Source organism: Lithobates pipiens, unplaced genomic scaffold, assembly GCF_037356315.1.
Source record: "Lithobates pipiens isolate NorthernLeopardFrog02 unplaced genomic scaffold, aLitPip1_a1.2 Scaffold_3, whole genome shotgun sequence".
NCBI lineage: Eukaryota > Metazoa > Chordata > Amphibia > Anura > Ranidae > Lithobates > Lithobates pipiens.
In genome coordinates, this window is record NW_027507790.1 from 84363259 (window position 1) to 84383954 (window position 20696).

The 20696-nt window shown below is 43.5% G+C and overlaps 1 protein-coding gene across 1 annotated transcript in view; it reads left to right on the top strand.

Annotated features, from left to right (window-relative positions):
* Window positions 1-20696, top strand: part of ANAPC5 (anaphase promoting complex subunit 5) — a 79501-nt gene that overhangs the window by 29297 nt on the left and 29508 nt on the right. Inside the window, exons 11-14 of the mRNA XM_077461982.1 lie at window positions 2849-2984; window positions 11916-11990; window positions 13423-13544; window positions 13911-14018. Coding sequence (XP_077318108.1) covers window positions 2849-2984; window positions 11916-11990; window positions 13423-13544; window positions 13911-14018 — 441 coding nt within the window. The remainder of the gene's footprint in view (window positions 1-2848; window positions 2985-11915; window positions 11991-13422; window positions 13545-13910; window positions 14019-20696) is intronic.

Sequence of the window (20696 nt, forward strand, 5' to 3'; positions counted from 1 at the left end):
CGAGACATGAGAAAGTGATGGACCTGCGTGAAGCCGTGAGATGACCACCAGGAAAATGCTATTGGTTGTTACAGGCCTGGAGGGTAAAGAGGATTGTTCAGAAGAGGTAGGAAGGGGGACACGAGGTTACCCGAATAACGGACTGAGTCCGGTATTTGGGTAGCAACAGAAGGCTGCTCTTGAACTTTTGTCTCTACATGGGGTACCTAATATGTATGAGCCCTAATCACTCACCTTGGGTGATTCTGTATCTGATTGGGTTCCCCTTGATGTTCTGGTACCCACCCTGCGGGCTGTTCGGTATATTGATGCTTTTAGTGCTGAGATCATTGCTGTATTGTTTTTATGAGTCCTGATGAAGCTAATACTGGTGAAATGCATTGACACAGGAAGACTTCTTTTTTATTTTTATTTTTTTATTTTTGCACTGAAGTTTGTAAAGCCTGTTAACATCTATTGGTGTATAAACATATACAGTGACTCTTACTGCACTGCTTTAAAATTGTTTTCAATCATTATGATACGTACATCTTGTATGAGCTTTTTTAAACTCTTACTATACAACAAAATTTATATGATTTTATAAATACTTTTTTTTACTCCATGTTTTGGCCTATATAGTCCGAATCCTTTTATTTATTTTTAATTTTTTTCTTAATCTATACAATACAGATGATGGCCATGAGTGTCACAATAATGTCTGCTGTAGCAAATGTACACACATACAGAAAGATGCTCAGACATAGTCAGTCATTCTAGCAGCACTTCAGCTGGCTCATTGACATTCAGAGTCTGCAACCTACCCTAACCTGGCAAGAGAAGTTAAGCCTGTCATTAAAATCAGCTCTCACTGTGGTGCTGTCATTGGTAATACACTTACTTCATTGCTGACTGACTGGGAATACAGCATTACTACATTGTTTTTTTTACCAGTGCTGCTGCCCAGCTAGTCTTCCACAAAGGGAGAAGGGCTTTTATAAATGCAGCATTTTTCAACCAGGATGCCTTCTGGATTCGTTAGGGGTGCCTTGGCAAAATGCCTAAAAATTGCCATAACATAGTAGTGCAGTGGATGAAGCCTGCCTTTCATTACACAAAGGCACAGGTTTTTATTGTGCACCATTACAACCTTCAAGCCACCAGCATCCTAATGACGCCATCAGTTGATATGGTGGTAATCGGGCACCTGCACAGCATCCTTGTTTGCCCCTCTCTGTCTGGGGCCATGTTAGCTGAGCGAGGCAAAGAAATATTGGAATACTAGTACAGTACTAGTGTGCAAAGGCTTGTTTGCTTTAGAACCACATTCTCCTAACTGAGACCTATGGACCAGGTGTGGCCTCTTACTTGATATTTGAAGGGCAGTAAATTGGCCCTTTGTTTCGACCATTTTGAGACCCCTGCAAAAAATAATCTCTAACGTTGGGTGTCCTATGTGTGTGGATGTTGCTGCGTTATGTAAAACTATTAGTTTAGTCTTTTTAGATCACTCTAGTCATCACTAACTACAGTGGAAAGTCTGCAACCTGCATTTGCCTTGGATCCATCAGCGTTTCAGCTCAGCCCTTAACTATTTTGATCACATGACCGACTTGCACTAGCTGCTGAAGGTTTTTTCTCACCTATACCCATAGCTACCATCCATCCCTGGCTGCCTACACCAGTGTGATAGAGATAATATATTTAGAATAGTCAAAACATATTTTGTGGACAACTATGGAAACTCTTCAGAATAGGGGACTAAATTGCGGAATTCATTTATCGAATTTCAGTCAGAAGACTTTGTCCATTACATCCACATTCTTCCCTTAGTGCTCTTGGTTGAGGGTAAAAAGGATTATAATAGATATGCAGATTATCTGTAGACTGATTTTTATGCCTTTTCTCTCAGTTCACAATGGGCTGCTAAGCGTTTTGAGGCTGACCAAATGATGGATTTTGAGCAGCCAAGGTAGTAATGCAAATGTTTGAGGGTTGTTTAACACCCAAGGTCTTATTTACATGTGTGGCCAAACCTTGTGTACCACAAATGTAATATATTGCAGCTTACCAATCCATTAGATGTGGTGGTGTTGCATCCGTGTCTTATTTATTTTGCCCTCTGTTTTCATCTGGTGATCTGGCCAGTAACACCAACACACCTTCTGTATGAGAATGCCCCCACTCTGGATCAATGAAAACAGGGGCACCTTTTCACAGCAGATAGTGGGGAGTGTAAGATGTTCTAGCAGATTTAAATACACTAATAAATTGAAGCCAAACTCCAGCTATTGCGTTATAAGCAGTTACAGCAAATATTTTTTATTTTTTTTCCCCATTTGGGATAAAGGGTTTTATATAAATATGAAAGCTAATCCTTGTAAACACCCCTGCTAGTGTTAAATGGGTTGTTTCATCTCTGTAACTGATGCATTCTGCTTGTTCTTTTGAAAAACACTTCTTGGCTGGAGCATCAGATGAAAATTAAATAAAAGCCTAAAAAGAGAAAATGCATGCAGCCTTCATCTAAAAATAGTAAGCTGCAACATAATGTTTGCTTTTGGGTTTAATACTACTTTAAGAAAAACAATGCTGAAAGAATTGTGGAAGCTGCCATTGTAGATCTCCTTCTAAAACTGCTAGTTGCCTGGCTGTATCTGGCTTCAATACTTACTGACCTGGTGTAAGCATGGAGAAAGTAAAGTTGAACCACTGGATCTGCATACTTAATCCAGGCAGGTGATCCATGATATAGAACTATTGGATAACTATGAAAGGCAGAGTAGCATTTTTAGAAGGAAATATTGGGAGCCTCCATATCTCTCTCCATACAGTAAGCCTTGAAAGTGATATTGTCTCTGTGTTACAGCACCATGGCATTGCAGCAGGCACAGATGCTCCTTACTATGAACAGCCTGGATGCTGTTAATGTGAGCGTCCAGCAGAACAATACTGAGCCATTTGCTGTAGTTTTGTGTCATCTTGCAGAACTCCATGCTGAGCAGGTGAGTTTGACTTGAATCTCTATTATAAAGTAAGAGATCAGGCTCCTATCATCTTTGTATACACTGACAGGGAAATCAAAGACTCTTGGGGGTTCTGTAATATTTGGACTACTGAAGCCAATTGAAAAGTAGATGTATTTATTATACAAGCATGCAGGGAGAGCAACACAAGCTTCTAATACAATTTCATATGTCCTAAGATGGGTGGGACCTGGCTATCTAACTACTTTGAAGTTTCATCCTTATTTCTGATGGAATTCTTTTAAATAATGATAGTTCATAGGGGCTTGTTAAGCTCGGTGTGTAGCTCACACCGCAGGTTGAACAAAAAAAACTCCCAGATAGATATATCCATTTCTAAGTTTACACACCCCTGTTAAAATGTCGGGTTTCTATGAAGTAAAAAAGAGACAAAAAGAAATAATTTTAGAACTTTTTCCACCTTTTTTATTGTGACCTATAAACTGTTAAATGCAATTGAAAAATAAACTGAAATCTTTTAAGGGGAGAGTAAACAATAAGCTAAAATAATGTGGGTGCATAAGTGTGCACACCCTCTTATAACTGGGGGTGTAGCTGTATTCAGAATTAAGCAATCGCATTCAAACTCCTGTTAAATAGGAGTCAGTACACACCTGCCATCATTTAAAGTGCCTCTGATGAACCCCCAAAAAAAGTTCAGCTGTTCTACTAGTTTTTTCCTGACATCTTCTTAATCGAATCCTACAGCAAAAGCCATGGTCCCAGAGAGCTTCCAAAGCATCAGAGGGATCTCATTGTTAAAAGGGATCAGTCGGAAGAAGGGTACAAAAGAATTTCCCAGGCATTGGATATACGATGGAACACAGTGAAGACAGTCATCAAGTGGAGAAAATATGGCACAACAGTGACATTACCAAAAACTGGACGTCACCCCAAAATTGATATAAATAAAAAAAAAGAGAAGAAAACTGGTCAGGGAGGCTGCCAAGAGACCTACTGCAACATTAAATGAGCAGGAATATCTGGCAAGTACTGGCTGTGTGGTATATTTTACAACAATCTCACATATTCTTCATATGTCTGGGCTATGGGGTAGAGTGGCAAGACGGAAGCCTTTTCTTACGAAGAAAAACATCCAAGCCTGGCTAAATTTTGCAACAACACATCTGAAGTCTCCCAAAAGCACGTGAGAAAATGTGTTATGGTCTGATGAAACCAAGGTTGAACTTTTTGGCCATAATTCCAAAAGATATGTTTGGTGCAAAAACAACACTGCACATCACCAAAAGAACACCATACCCACATTGAAGCATGGTGGTGGCAGCATCATGCTTTGGGGCTGTTTTTCTTGAGCTGGAACAGGGGCCTTATTCAAGGTAGAGAGAATTATGAACAGTTCCAAATACCAGTCAATATTGGCACAAAACCTTCAGGCTTCTGCTAGAAAGCTGAGCATGAATATTCATTTCATCTTTCAGCATGACAACGATTGAAAATCTGTGGGGTGAGCTGAAGAGGGCTGTGCACAAGAGATGCCCTCACAATCTGACAGATTTGGAGTGTTTTTTGCCAAGAAGACTGGGCAAATATTGCCAAGTCAAGATGTGCCATGCTGATAAACTCACTCATACCCAGAAAGACTGAGTGCTGTAATAAAATCAAAAGGTGCTTCAATAAAGTATTTAGTTTAAGGGTGTGCACACGTATGTAACCATAATATTTTTTTTTTTTACTTTTCTCCACCTAAAAGATTGAGTTGTACAGTTTATAGTTCACATTAAAGGTGGAAATGTTCTGAAATTATTTATCTTTGGCCGCGTACACACGCGCGGACTGTTCGCCCAACTTTGTCCGCTGAACAGTGTTTGGGCGGACAGTCCGCTCGTGTGTGGGCTTTCAGCGGACAGTTTCAGCGGACAGTTTGACGAACAAGGTTTTACGGAATTTCCGAAAAACTGTCCGCTGAAACCTTGTTTCAGCGAACAGTCCGCTCGTGTGTAGGCTTGTTCGTCAAACTAAGTTCCGCGCATGCTCAGAAAGGATTTACACGCCGAAAGTTATAATGCAGTGTATAGGACGTCGTATTTTTCTCTAGTCGTCTGTCCAGGACAGCACTAGAGAGATAGGCTCCACCTCCAGAGGCAGGAAACACAAACCAGATCTTTAAAGGGCGGTCTCCGTCCCTTCCCCTTCAGTCTTTGTGTTTCCTCCACCGGAGGAGGAGGCTGGATCAGGAGCTCCCCTTCCCCTGACGGTGGGATAGCCCATAAGAGACGGGGAAGGAGTTCGGATTACCTGTTGGTAAACGGACGTTTTTGAAGTCCTCCGGTCGGGTTGACTGCAGCTTCGAACCGGCGTTCTCCTTCTGAAGCCCGGGGAGGGCGTTCGTTTCCCCGCCTGACAATAGGTTCTAAATTGGCGCGAAGTCAGGCGGGGGGCGGGCACAGGCTTCGAGTTCCGGCCTGTGCATCACAGGAGGAGGATAGAGGACTTCCGGCAATCCACTACCGGTTCCGGGTCGCGCGGCGAGCGTGGACGTTCGGGACCTTGGCGGCTATTATAAAAAGCCGCAGCCACGAGGCGTTCGCACTGCATCGCTTTATCGCCATTACGAAGGAAAACCTCCAGGCGGTTAAGCGCGTGCTTCAAGCGTTCGTGCTGCATCGCTTCATCACCGTTACGAGGGGAAGCCTTCAGGCGTGCTCTGAACGAAATGGATGCAGTGGAGAGTGGCAGTGGAGCCGAACCAGCTCAGGTAGGCAAACACAGAGGTGTCTTGTACCTACAGGGCTGGGAGAGAGGGGGGGGGGAGTAATGGACTAATCAATGCAAAGGCATTTTGAAATGGTCCAGGTGTATTTTTCCTCCCTCCCTCTCTCTCTCAAAACAGGATCCGGACTAAAGAGTCTTGCGAATCCTGTTAGCGGTTGGTGGGGTGCACATAGGTGTTTGGTGAAGGCGTCCTATTTTGCTAAAGGTTTCGCTGACGTTGGCTTGTTTGTTTTTTCCCTTCCTTCTTCTCTCCTTCTCTTGCCTTAGGCTCTGCCCAAAGAACCAGAGAGGTCAGGGGGGAAGAAGAGATGTCCTTCATGTATGGCTAAATTAAAAGAAGGATGGTCTAAGCCCCTTTGTAAACCATGCATAGACAAATTGGTCTATAAGGAAGCTACGGGAGCTTGTAAGGATTTGATTTCTGGAGTACAGAAAGAAATGGAGTCCATCAAAGCAATGTTAGCGAACCTTGAAACCCCAAAACCAGCCGCAGTCCCCTCTGCTTCCACCCCAGTTGTAGGTGACGAATCAGAGGAGGAGGAACTTGATTCTCTGGATGGCCTAAGTGAGGCGGCATCATCCAGAGATGTTCCTGTTCAAGGGTCAAGCTCTCCCAGATACAGGCTTTCACTCGAGGAGGTTGATGCCTTACTGGGGGTAATTTATGAGACGCTCGAAATCAGAGAGGAGCCAGTCTCCCTGTCCTTGCATGACCGGATGTATCAGACCCTTAAAACTGATTCAGTTAGGGTCTTTCCGGTTCATAGCACACTGATAGACTCAATCAAAAAAGAGTGGGAGGAACCAGAGAAAAAGTTATTTTTTCCTAAAAGCATGAAGCGGAGATTCCCCTTCAGCGAGGACCCCTCTTGTGTTTGGAATAAAGTGCCCAAGGTAGACGCAGCTTTTTCCCAGTGTGCAAAGTCAACAGATCTCGCCTTTGAGGACATGGGTGTTCTAAAGGAACCCATGGATAAAAGGATGGAAGTACTGTTAAAGAGGTCATGGGAAGTAACCATGAATAACTTAAAACCTGCAATGGCCACGACAATAGTGGCTCGCAACTTGGAGGTCTGGCTGGAACAATTACAGGGCCACTTGGAAGGGGGGACCTCCAGAAAGGAAATTCTGGATTCCCTTCCTATGCTACATAAAGCAGCAGGCTATATAGCAGATGCCTCTGCGGAGTCTGTTAAATTGTCAGCCAGGACCGCTGCCCTCGTAAATTCATCACGTAGGGCACTTTGGCTGAAGTCTTGGTCGGGAGACTCAGCCTCAAAAGTGAGGTTATGTGGCATCCCCTTTGAGGGAGACCTTCTGTTCGGACAGGATCTTGAGAAAGTCCTGGACCGTACTGCAGACAAGAAAAAGGCTTTTCCTGTCAAACCTAAGAAGACTACAGGCAAACGCTTTTTTCGTCCTCAAAGACAGGGACAGTCACAAGGACAGACCTCTAAGGAGTCAACCCCTAAGAAACAGTGGATGGGAGGAAAACAGAAAAGCAATCTCTTTTCCTCTTCTAAAAAAACCACTAAATCCCAGTGACGCGGTTCCTGTGGGGGGGAGACTGGGGCAGTTCCTCCCACAGTGGGAATACACTACTCCAAGTCCTTTTATCCGGAGGATCATCAGGGAGGGTTACAAAATACAGTTCACACACGTCCCACCTGCAAGGATGTGTCTGACCAAACCTCCCAAAGACCCCCAGAAAGCGTCAGCTTTGCTGTCGCAAATTGGCGATTTAATAGATCAGAGGGTTCTAGTGCCAGTTCCGCCACAGGAAATAAATCAGGGTTTCTATTCACACGTGTTTGTAGTAAGGAAACCGTCAGGCAAATTCCGGTTGATCTTGAATCTGAAGTTACTGAACAAGTGGGTAACTTACAGGAAATTCCGGATGGAAACAATTTTTACAGTGAGATCAGTACTCCCTCCAAATTGTTTCATGGCCTCTCTCGACCTAAGGGACGCGTATCTTCACATCCCGATTCGAGAAGACTCTCAAAAGTATTTGAGGATAGCGATTCTTTGGGGAAGTCAGATTCGATACCTCCAATTCAGGGCTCTGCCTTTCGGTCTGTCTTCTTCCCCCAGGATTTTCACCAAGGTCCTGGCAGAAGCATTGGCTCCCCTAAGACTGAAAGGGATCGCTGTCATACCGTACTTGGACGACCTTTTATTCTTTGCCCCCTCAAAGCTCCAACTGCAGGGAGATCTGAGGGTAGCTATCTCTTGTCTAAAAAGGTTGGGGTGGTTGATAAACCAAGAGAAGTCACACCTGATACCAACACAGGTCTTACAGTATCTAGGTTTTCTGGTGGATTCAGTGTCACAGAAAGTCTTCCTCACGGAGGAAAAAGTGATAAAGGTGAAAGACATGGTAACCTTCCTGCAGTCCAATCAGACAATTTCCATCAGGTCAGCTATGGCAGGGTTGGGCCTATTGGTGGCAACAATCCCTGCAGTTCCTTGGGCAAGAGCTCATTTCAGGTGTCTCCAGGCCAATATTCTGGGCAGTTGGGACGGGACACAAGAGTCCCTGGACAGGACTATCCATCTATCCTCAAAGACCAAAAGGTCTCTTTGGTGGTGGAAGAGAGAAGAGAACCTAGTACGGGGTCTTTGGTGGTTTCCTCCAGTGTCTGTTCGCATCACCACGGATGCCAGTGCTTGGGGCTGGGGGGCCCACTTGGGGTCGAAGGTAGCCCAAGGATGCTGGGGGAAGACACAGTCCCAGAGGTCAGCCAATTGGAGGGAGTTGCAGGCAGTCTGGGAAGCCTTAAGGGTGTTCGCCAGGGATCTGAAGGACCACCATGTACAGGTCCTCTCGGACAGTATAGTGACGATTTCCTACCTAAACAAGCAGGGAGGAACAAGATGCCCGTCCTTGATCAAGCTAACAAGTACGATCATGCATTGGGCAGAAGAAAACCTAAAATCGCTTTCAGCGGTCCATCTAAAAGGGGTGGACAACCACCTGGCGGACTTTCTGAGTCGACACCGGGTGTACGAATCAGAATGGTCACTAAACAGGGAGATTTTCCAGATGTTAGTGCGCAAATGGGGTCTTCCGGAAGTGGACTTGTTCGCCAGGAAAGCGAACACCCAGGTCCCAGTATACTTTTCCCTAGAGAGGGAGGCAGGGGCAAAAGGGATAGACGCTTTGGCACAAAGCTGGGCTTTTCACATTTGCTACGCCTTCCCCCCATTCAAGTTAATTCCTCTAGTCCTGAGGAAATTTTTGCAGGAACAGACCACATTGATACTAGTGGTTCCGTACTGGCCGAAGAGACCATGGTTCTCGGTGCTGCTGGGCCTGACAGACGAACCTCCCCTCATACTGCCCGAGAGGGAGGATCTGCTGTCTCAGGGTCCAGTTCTGCTACAAGAACTACAGACCCTAAAGTTATCGGCCTGGCGTCTGAAGAAAGTCTCTTGAAGTCTAAGGGACTCTCAGATAGGGTAATTAAAACACTTCTTGCTAGTAGGAAGAAGGTAACCCAAGCAATTTATGTTAAATACTGGAAAGTTTTTTGTTCATGGTTGGACACTAAAAAGGTGTCTATAAGTATCCCGACAGTCTTGGAATTTTTACAAGACGGTGTGGATTAGGGGCTGGCCATTAGTACCTTAAAGGTACAAATTACGGCCCTGTCTGTTTTTTTGGATCAACCTCTGGCGATAGACCCGCTAGTTAGCAGGTTCTTTAAGGGGTTGACCAGGATTAAACCTGTTCCTTTCAAAATTTTACCCAAATGGGACCTGTCAATTGTGTTACAGGGATGGGTAAAAAAGTCTCTGGAAGAAGAACCTTCCTTGAGATGGATCACGCTTAAAACGGTGTTCCTAGTGGCTATTTCCACAGCCAGACGCATTAGCGAGCTTCAGGCACTTTCGGTGAAAGAGCCGTTTTTACAAATTTTTGAGGATAGGCTGGTGTTGCGCACGGACCCTGGGTTTTTACCCAAAGTAGTGACAAAATTCCACAGAACACAGGAAATTGTTTTGCCTTCGTTCTGTGGGTCTCCCACTAATCCTAAGGAGGTTGAGTTCAGCCAACTGGATGTGAGAGCCTGTGTCTTACAATATCTGGAGATGTCAAAAAACATTAGAAAATCAGATGCATTATTTGTTTTACATGCGGGTAAAAAATTGGGGTCACAAGCTTCAAAAAATACAATTGCAAGGTGGATCAAACAAGCTATTGTAGAAGCCTACAAAGGAATGAAAATGGAATGTCCTTTTTCCCCCAGGGCTCACTCCACACGGGCGCTATTGACCTCATGGGCAGAGCGAGCTGGAGCAACACCAGAACAAATTTGTCGAGCAGCAACTTGGTCAAGCTACTCGACGTTTATGAAGCATTACAGATTGGACCTTATCTCAGCGCAAGACCAGGCGTTTGGGAGAAAGGTCCTTCAAGCGGTAGTCCCCCCCTAATCTGGTAAGTTCTCGTTGATCCTCTCTAGTGCTGTCCTGGACAGACGACTAGAGAAAACGAGAGTTAGACTTACCGGTAACTCTGTTTCTAGGAGTCGTCCAGGACAGCATGGATTCCCTCCCTATATGCTGTTATAATGCTGGACAAGTGTTTTTGTCGTTACAGAAGCCGTTTCCGGGGAAGTTCTCGTTTACAAGACTGAAGGGGAAGGGACGGAGACCGCCCTTTAAAGATCTGGTTTGTGTTTCCTGCCTCTGGAGGTGGAGCCTATCTCTCTAGTGCTGTCCTGGACGACTCCTAGAAACAGAGTTACCGGTAAGTCTAACTCTCGTTTTCGTCCCGTCGTACGTGCCGTTCACGTCATCGCGCACGGTTTCAGCAAACTGTTCGTTCGTCGTGTGTGGCCATGTCCGTCCATGCTAATTTTGAGCGGACTGTTTGCCGAAACTGTTTGACGGACAAAGTTGGGCGAACAGTCCGCGCGTGTGTACGCGGCCTTAGTCTCCATTTTTTTTCTTTTTTACATCACAGAATCCTGACAATTTAATGGGTGTGTAGACTTTTTATTTCCACTGTATGTAATGGCCAGCAGTCTCTTGGCATCGACTCCTTCAGTTGCAAGATGATTTTGAGTTTCCTTACATGAACTGCCATTACAATTCAAATCCAATCAAGGGCTTTGCTAGTGTACCTCAGCTTATTATCTTGTTGCTTTTATACTCCTTTTCTATTCAACTTACTCTCAGACAGATGGCCTCATATTGTCCTGAAGCACACTTGATATGATGTGTAGATGACTCGATGACTGTGTGCCGCCCAGGCCTAATAACGGCAAAGCAATCCGAAACCATGCCGCTTCCACCACCGTTCTTCATGTTTTTGTCATGAGGTCCTGCCCCTTAAATAACGTCTTCAGTTTGTGGCAATCATGTCCATAATTATTATGACCGAACAACTCTATCTTTGGTTAATGAATCTTCAACACATTGTTCCAGAAGGCCTAGATTTTGCCTGTTTGCTCTAATGTTCGTTGTTGGTTTAGTTTATTTTTGGACCACAAAGGCTTTTTCTTAATACACCTCTCATTCAGGTTTAATTGATGAAACCTCTTTTTGGTTGTATTTGCATGCTCTTTGGCATAACCTATAGTTACCCGAACACCCTGTAATAAAATGTTGGGGTTCTTTTAGACTTCTTTTAGCAACAGTCTCTCAGCTCTTGTGTTAGATCTGCTTTTGGCTAACTGAAATTAGCAGTTGTTTGAAATCTACACCACTTGTAGATTTTTTTTTTTCCTTCTTTTTTTTAGTGCTATTTCAGACAGGCGACTAAAAACGGGCAGCTTAGCCAGCAGTTAAAGCCCACCCCACTAAAGTAATATGTGCTTTTGGGGCTTTGTCATTGGGTGTATCTGATCTGTAAGGTTCTCCAAGTTTTGCTAGGTTAATGTATTGGTCTCTGCAGATTCTAGTTTTGGCCAAAAAGCTCTGCAAACAGCGATTACCTTGCTTTGGATTTTTCTTTTGTTTTAGTAGTCCACCACTTGTACTACTTTTGGACATCCCTTGGTTGCTTAATGCCATAAACCTGTGTTCCTCATTGGTTAACTGACAAAAAGGATTTTACATTGGGTATAAAAATCCTATATTTCCACTTGGCGAAAAAACATAAAACACTGGTATATTTCACAGACAAGTTCAATACTAGGGTATATTAAGTATTGCTTACATTTACAGGGTTGTTTTTCTGCTGCTTCTGAGATCTTGAAACATTTAAAGGAGAGATTTCCCCCTGGCTGCCAGCATGCAAAGGTAAGCACAGTGTTTAGGCTGTCCATCACTATTATTGGAGAAACTTCAATTGACTCATATAAAATAACATTGTATATCTAAAAAAATATCTGTACCTTGGAAAATTTTCTGCATTTAAGTTGTATGTAAATATTTGTATGTAAATGCAAAACTTTAGTAGTCATGGATAGCGCAGGGAAAGATCAGAACCCCTGTCAAGTTTTTATTGCTGCCTGTGCCCCTGCTAGGTAGGTAAACCCTCTCTCTTTTGGTACTGGTGATCATTGTCACAGAGACATGGGAAATTGTCATCAGAACCAAAGCTGAAGGTAAATCTTCCAATGGAGACACCTGTGCCATTGGTGTGTCTCTAAGAGGGTATGTTTCCGTATTTATTTTAATTATTATTTATTTTATTCAGTGTTCTGTAAATGGGAAAACTACCAGTTCCCACAGACTTTGTGGCTGTTGACTTGTAGTTCTCAATGAGCTGCCCGGCCCTGATGAGCACTCTTGGTAGTTCATTGATGTCTTATACGAGGTAGGAGCAGACAGCTTACACTGACAGTCTGCAGGGGCCTTGCATTGCACCTACAATCTGCTGATCATGGGTGCAATGCTTTGCAGGTTCCAAGTAAAAAACTTTTTTTTAACCTGCAAATAGATGTGCATTTATATATATTTTTTTTAATTTATTTTTTTATTTATTCTTTTTAACATAAAAATGAATACATTGTAACTATATGGATTAGAAAACGCTAATCATATGTCTGTCCACATTTTGTTTGACACCTCTGCTCTCCTTATTCATATAGCCATTAGCTGATGTAAGTTTTTTTTTTTTTTTCTCCAATAATTTCTTTAACCCTTTTACAACCACCCAACACACGTGCGATGGCAAAAGGTGGACTTTAACTCACACTCTGCACATATACCTTAATGAGCAACCAATGTTCATATGCTCAGCACCTAAAGAGCTCTTGGCGTGGAATTTCAGTAGCTGATGGGAATTGTATTCCCCCCGCACCCCCCCCCCCCCCAAATAGTTACCTGAGTCTAATCTCTGTCCAGTGCTGCTGCCTGCAGTGTTGGTCTCTGGTCCACTCCACTCAGGACACAGAGGCAGCAGCGGGAAACCATTGGCTCCTGCTGTTAATCAAATCCTGTGAGGAAGGGGTGGGGCTGAGCCGCATTCTGGGTGTCTATGGGTGCACATGGGAGTGAGCCACTGATGTGCCTCCTTATTAAGCAGCTTGTTATGGGGGCATTAACAGAAGAGGAGGAGCTGAGGGCACCAAAGGGAGATTCAGAGCTGCTCTGTACAGTCCTATTGCACAGAACAGGTAAGTATAACTTATTTGTTATGTTAGGAAAAAAAAAAGTTACAACCACTTTAAGCCCATTGTACTTATTTGATTGCCAGCTCTATTGTGTATAACTTGTTCTCTTCCAGCTTTGGATGTTGTTTGATCAGAAAATCCAGTTTAATCGAGCTATGAATGATGGGAAGTATCACCTGACCGAATCGCTTGTGACAGGAATTACTGCTCTTGACAATGTGGAAGGATTATACAGGTTTGAGGGGCAGCTTGTCTATCCTATTCTAGTTGTGGCTCTTTATGGTGTAAGGAAGACAAACATTTCCCTACATATTCTACAAAATTAGCTATGCAAATTGTGAGATAAAATATGTACCCTCCATTACTATTTCTTCTTTAAAGTGTTCTCTTCTATTGAGCCTCCCCATTGACCATAATGTAAAGGTGATCTAGTACATATGACTGTTGGGTATCCTAGATCATATGTTTAGATGTCTGTTTTACCTTTTCTTGTTAACATATCCTGCTTCTGAGTTATCTATGTGCCTGGGGCTCACAACTATTAATCTTTCCTGTATGAAAGAAAACCTTTCTGTGAACCAAATTGTATTTTTATTTGCAGGAAAGCAGTTGTTCTCAAAGCTCAAAACCAAACAGCAGAAGCTCATAAAATTCTGCAGGTGCTTTTAACTTACTGCCAGAAAGTAAAGAACATAGAGATGGTTATAAGGTAAGTAGGAGCTGCTGAGTCACTGTGAATTTAATCATGGTGAGTGCCTTTCAGCACATTTTGCTATTTGAATGTCATTCTGTGCTGCAAAATTACTCATCTTTTTCATTTGTAAACCTCCTGGTGTAATTGTAAAGAGCTACTAAACAATATCCTTATTCTCCCCAAAAAATATATACACATCCACAACCTAATGACCCTGCAATCTATTTTTCATGAAATTAGTTTCTTACTATGTTTTTCTGCCTCCCTATAATATACGCTGAGAGGTCCCCAACCTCTACTTTTCACCCCTTTTGCTTCAGTTCTTTTGGAAAGTGCAGTGCGTGTTAGTTGCTGTCCTGCCCACTACAAATCCCATAGTTTCTAGTTCATCACAGGAGCGAGCAAGATGGTGGCTACCATACCATTTTTTTTTTTAAAGGGGTTGTAAAGGTACGTTTTTTGGGTTTTTTTTCACCCTATTGCATCCTGTCAGTGACCGGCCCCCAGCCCCACCACCAACTCCCCCCCCCCCCCCCCCACACACACACATGCCGTCTCTCTGCCTGGGGTTCTCGGCTGTTGATTGGATAGATTGATAGCAGTGCAGCCATTGGCGCCTGCTGCTGTCAATAAAATTCAACGACGCAGGGGTTGAGTCCTGCATTTGGCATCTATTGAGCGTGCCTACTACTCGGGAGCGTGTCTGCAAGGTAACCCCCCGGGAGAGCGCTTCTCCCAAGGGGTTTATCTGAAGCAGGAAGGAGCCGAGAGAGCTGCCGAGGTACCCCAGAAGACCAGGATCAGGGCTACTCTGCAAAACGAGCCGCACAGTTGAGGTAAGTATGATATGTTTATCCCCTTCCCACTGAGCGTACGCAGACGTGCGTACTCGGCTTTCGGGGGTTATACCGGGATGATGCCTGCAGCTGCAGGCATCATCCCGGTACTGTTGTTTAGAGCGGGCGATTGGCTTTCCGAGGTTAACAACCGATGCGACTAAAAGCTGCTCGGTTGTTATCCCGGAGGAGCGGGAGGGTACATCCCGCGACTCTTCCTGGGCCTCCCGGTGGCACCGGAGAGCCGATCGACGATCCGGCTCTTCCGGCAACTAGTGACAGACTGGAACAAAGTCTTTTGGACCCCGATCCCTCCATAAAGAGTACCTGTCACCACCTATTACTGTCACAAGGCATGTTTACATTCCTTGTGACAGCAATAAAAGTGATCACATTTTTTTTTTAAAACAATTTAATCATATGAAAATAAATAAGAAAAAAAATTTCAAGCCGCCCCCGTCACCGCGAGCTTGCGCAGCAAAAAAAACGCATACGGAAGTCGCGCCCGCATATGTAAATGGTGTTCAAATCACATATTTGAGGTATCGCAGCGATCGTCAGAGCAAGAGCAATAATTCTAGTACTAGACCTCCTCTGTAATCGTAAAAAAAAAAATTTAAAGCGTCGCCTATGGAGATTTTTAAGTACCATTCCACCAGTGTGTGCGATTATAAAGCGTGACATGTTTGGTATCTATTTACTTGGCGTAACATCATCTTTCACATTATACAAAATTGGGATAACTATACTGTTTTTTGTTTTTTTTTAATTCATAAAAGCGTCCCTTTTCCCAAAATTTGCATTTAAAACACCGCTGCACAAATACCGTGTGACACAAAATATTGCAACAATTGCCATTTTATTCTCTAGATTCTCTGCAAAAAAAAAAAAAAAAATATATATATATATATATATATATATATATATATATATATATAATGTTTGGGGATTCTAAGTAATTTTCTAGCAAAAAATAGGGATTTTAACTTGTAAACACCAAATGTCTGAAATAGGCTTAGTTATGAAAGGGTTAATATTTAAAAAAAAAAAAAAGAAACTTTAGTATCACTTTAAGGAAGTTATCACCCATATAAAATGTAACTATTTTTAAGTTGTTCTAGATCAGAAGTAGGCAACCTCTTGAGAAGTGGCGATCTATCTAAGCAACATGGAAGAGATCAAAATTCAAGGGGTGCAACTTTTTTTAACCACTTCCCGACCGGCGTACGACGATGTATGTCGGCAGTATGGCACGGGCAGGCATATTGGCGTACAGGTACGTCCATTTCCAGAAGCCGCCCTGCCATTGCGTGTGCGCCGCCGGCGGCATGCTTGTGTGCTGGTCGGGGACCCCCATGGGTCCGGTCGTGGGCCCCGCGGACTTGAATGCCGCAGGGGATACCCACGATCGTCTAACAGGGAGGCTGAACGGGGAGATGCCATTGTAAACAGCACGTACCCGTTCTGCCTAGCAACAAGTGACACTGATCTCTGCTTCATGTGATTGGAGCAGAGATCAGTGTTCACTAACACAAATCCCAGCCCCCCCCAGTTAGTAACACACCCCTAGGAACACTTAACCCCTACACTGCCACCCCCTGGTTAACCCCCTTACTGCTAGTGTCATTTACACAGGAATCAGTGCATTTGTATAGCACTGATTGCTGTATAAATGAGAATGGTCAAATGGGAAAATGTGTCAAAAAATGTCCAATGTGTCCGCCATAATGTCGCAGTCACAATAAAAAATCGCTGATCGCCGCCATTACTAGTAAAAAAAAAGAATAAAAATGCCATAAAACTATCCCCTATTTTGTAAACTTGTAACTTTTGCGCAAACCAATCAATCGCTTATTGCGTTTTTTTTTTTTTTTTTACAAAAATATGTAGAAGAATACGTATCGGCCTAAACTGAGGGAAAAAATGTTTTTTTATATATTTTTGGGGGATATATATATTATAACAAAAAGTAAACATTTTTGTTAACTAGCAAGGTCCCAATAAAAAAAATGGCATAAAGAAAATGTATAACGGAAAATTGTTATCAAATACTTACCATAATTTTCCTTTCCTGGCCCATCCTCGCGTCAGCACACAATGGTTAACATCTCCTTCGGGAACCCCACATGACCACCTGTACCTAGCTGAATAAAAGACAGCCCTTCCCCAAATAAGATGTTCGATAACTTAGCCTGCTACAGGTCACTAGGGAGGGAATCCTGTGCTGACATGAGGATGGGCTAGGTAAGGAAAATTACGGTAAGTATTTGATAACAATTTTCCATTTTCCTGGTTCACCTCAAGTCAGCACACAACGGGATATACCAAAGCTAATATAGGGTGGGAGAGAACAAATGAAGAGAGACACTGACATTTAAAGAAAAGCTGCCAAAGCCATAAGGAATTGATCTCTCTGGTCCCAAACATGCTGGTAACATATTTAGTTTGTAAGGTTGAATGAAGGCTGCACCAGACCTTCAAGCTAGCCCTTACCTATATCTTTCAAGCAATCCTGGCATAACTGCCTCAAAGGCTGCCACCCTCTAGTCAATAGGCTTGCAATTGTTTCAGAGCAGAAAAGTGTACTTCCTTCATGCCGATCTAATCACTCTGGTAACCCAAGAGTGGATGACTCGAGGGCCTGATGACTAAATGAAAAGATTGTACACTTTCCTCTTTTGACCAAGTACACCGTTAGTAACTCGACCATGTGTAAGAAACTGAAGTCTCCCTGCTGTGCACTCAGTGACTCTTGTGTGAAAACTCAGAGGGATTACTTCCCCATTTTTCTGGAAACTGTATACCACTTTAAAGTTCAACTTTGGAGTTAGACGTGGTATCCCTATCTCTGGTAAAAAAAAAAAGAAAGCCGTAACCAAGGGGCCCTTGCAGGAAAAAAAGTGTTGCAATCTTCAACATCCTTCTGTCTGAAGTAGTTGTCAAGAGGACTATTTTTACCATGAGGTACTTCAATGGAAATTAAACCTATTGGAGCAAAGGGTGCTCTCAGATCCAAGCCTAAGTCCCACAGAGGGAACAAGGATTTCCCTCAAGGTCATATATAGATTATCTGGAAGAAGCATCTGGTCACTGGCTTTTGCACCCATCTGCAGCCTGTGAAAAGATGAAGTAGATAGCCCTTAAATGGAGTTGTATGCCAGACCAACCTCTAGCGCTGACTGTAAAATGTTAAGGATATTGGCTAGAGCAGGGAACATAGGAGAGAAAGCTTTGCTGAGCAAACAAAACTTCTTTCATATCCTCTTCTATGTAGAGTTCATGGATGATTTTTTGGTCACCAAGATCTGAACAACCTCCGATGAGAATCCCTGCACCTCTAACGCAGCCTATTCCATAGCCAGGCTAGTAAAAGTAGTCTAATTGGATTGGGTGCTGTTACTGACCTTGCCATAAAAGATTTAATCTGATCAGGGACAAAAATCAAACAGAAAATTCCATGGCACCCTGAACCTTGTATGATGGAGTCTTTGCATTAGTATCCTGCTACAAATGTCAGAAGCTGCATGTTCCGTGAAGTCTCCCTGAGAACTACTGCTGGAACGCACCATAGGGCCAATATTAACATAACCGAATGAATAATTGATTTTGCTTCCCTGGCAAGAAGACCAACCTTAACTGACTAAGTGGTTCTCTGCCCCACGAAAAGTTTCTTTGCAATATGTAACAAGAAAAGACTTGGTGCCCCCTTGTCAGGCAATCTAGACTACTGCTGTCTTGTTAACCTTACTCAGGCCCCCTCAAAGATCCTGAAAGGCTTCCTTCCATTCAAGATACCTGGAGAGTCTGTGCTTTACCGTTCTCCAATTGCCTTGCACCTGTTTTCTTTAAATTGTGGACTCCCCAGCCCCAGAGACTGACATCAGAATCATCCCATCTACTGGGCTGAGAGGCATGCCTCCGAAAGAAGCACAGTGTTGATGTCCAAAATTCCAGTTCTTGTTAAATTTGTATAGGTACAAAGATTTTCTGATCCATAGACAGCCCAGCTCATAGGCTAAAGAAGGCAAATTGAGGCACCCTCATGTGCCACCTGGCCCAAGGTACCACCACTGCCAACAAAATATTCAAAAAGATTCCTGGGGCTGTGCCAATTCTGTACAAGGCAGACACCTGAACTGGAAGTGACATCTGGCCACTTGAAATCTCACATGCCTCTGGTGCTCGGCATTGATCGGTACATGGAATTATGAGTCAGCCAGTTAATTGCTACCAACTGGTCTTCCTGCTGAACTGTCCCTGTGACTGTCTGCATGGGCTCCATCTTGAACCAATTGGCATATACGGACACATTTGATTCCTGCAAACTGAAACAGGCCAGAAGGCTCCTGCCTTAGGTACTAGAAAAAACTGGGGAGAATGGCCCCCAGATGATTCAATGTGTTCGGCATCACTGGCATGATGGCCCTGTAGCAGTATAAAAATCTTGCCAACATTTTCTCTTCTGAGATTTGTTGGGCATAAATTAAATAGATTCAGTGGTCAGCTTTGGAATTCTCCATTGAACTTCCACCTGTCTTCTGGACCCACTGGTCTTGATTGTCTTCCAAACTCCCAGAAGGAGGCTACAATCATAAACTTCACTCTGGCCCCAACTGGAAGAGACTGGTTGGCCGCACCTTCAAAAAGACCTTCCAACCATCTTAACGGCTTGCTCTGGACTTGCCACTGTGATCTATACATCTGTAGGCTGTCCTATAAGATTTGGCCTCATGCACCCTCTAAAGTTCAGTAGGCTTGAGCGAAGGATGGCGGCTTCCTCTTTCTAGTCTGTAGCTAGACTTTTTTATTTTTTTCCTGTTATTCGCTTAATTACGCTGTTCAGTGTTTGGCCAAACAATTATCCCCAATTATAGGAAATGTTGAAGGCTTGTGTAGAAGTTCCACCTGCCCTCCAGTGGCGTAACCACAATGCTCTCATAGCAGTGACTTGGTGCACCAGCGCTTATATTAGGTCTGTCAAAGGCATCAACCAAAAGTCATTTGCCAGGTTCCACTCTTTCCAGAAACTGTGCCAAATCTTGCAGTTTCCAGTGTTGAATGTAATGCCATTTCTGAAGTTTATATAGCTAAGTTAACCCTATTGCTGGTTGGCAGGCAAAATCTGTCACTGTATAGATTCCATGCAAGCCTGATGCCAGATCACCACAATTTCTGTGTTCCAGACATGTTTCTGCATGACTGTTTTTGATGCATTCTTAATGCGTTTGCTGCTTTCTAGATGTGTTCCATACAGAAACAAAGCAACATTCTACTTTTGTTGACTGCACTAGAATGCACTGTACTGGAGTGAACTATGTTATTCAAATAAAAGTTAAACACTGTCCATGCGTTCTTGATGCAGAATGAAGACGCATTGGACTGCATCTGGTGTGAGCAAGTCCACTTTCTCATCCATAGGATCTCTGAAGGCATCTGAGTTATAAAAAGGCAAAGACATTTGTTGCACCAGACACTAGAGGGCAGCATCCACCCCTGGAAGTGCAGTGCATAAACATATAGCAGCCGTCTTATATGGATAAAGCTTAGGGAACCTGTTACTGTAAATTGGTCTGATGAGGTCTCAGTCATCCTTCAACAAAAGCTTTATGCTCTGCCATTATGGGAAAAGATCATCCTTCAACAATGAGCACTTTGCGCTTTATTATTATGGACGTTGCTTGTGGTGTGGATATTTGCAGCACACTTTCTGCAATAGGTGCCTTAATAGGGCTTAGAATTTTGCACTAACACATTCGTGTGAGGCAACCTGTGCAATTTCATCTCTCTGCCACTGCAGACTGCCTGCAGACCCAAAATGCAGCCTGAGCTGTGTGAGGCAATTTCTATCATGCTGACA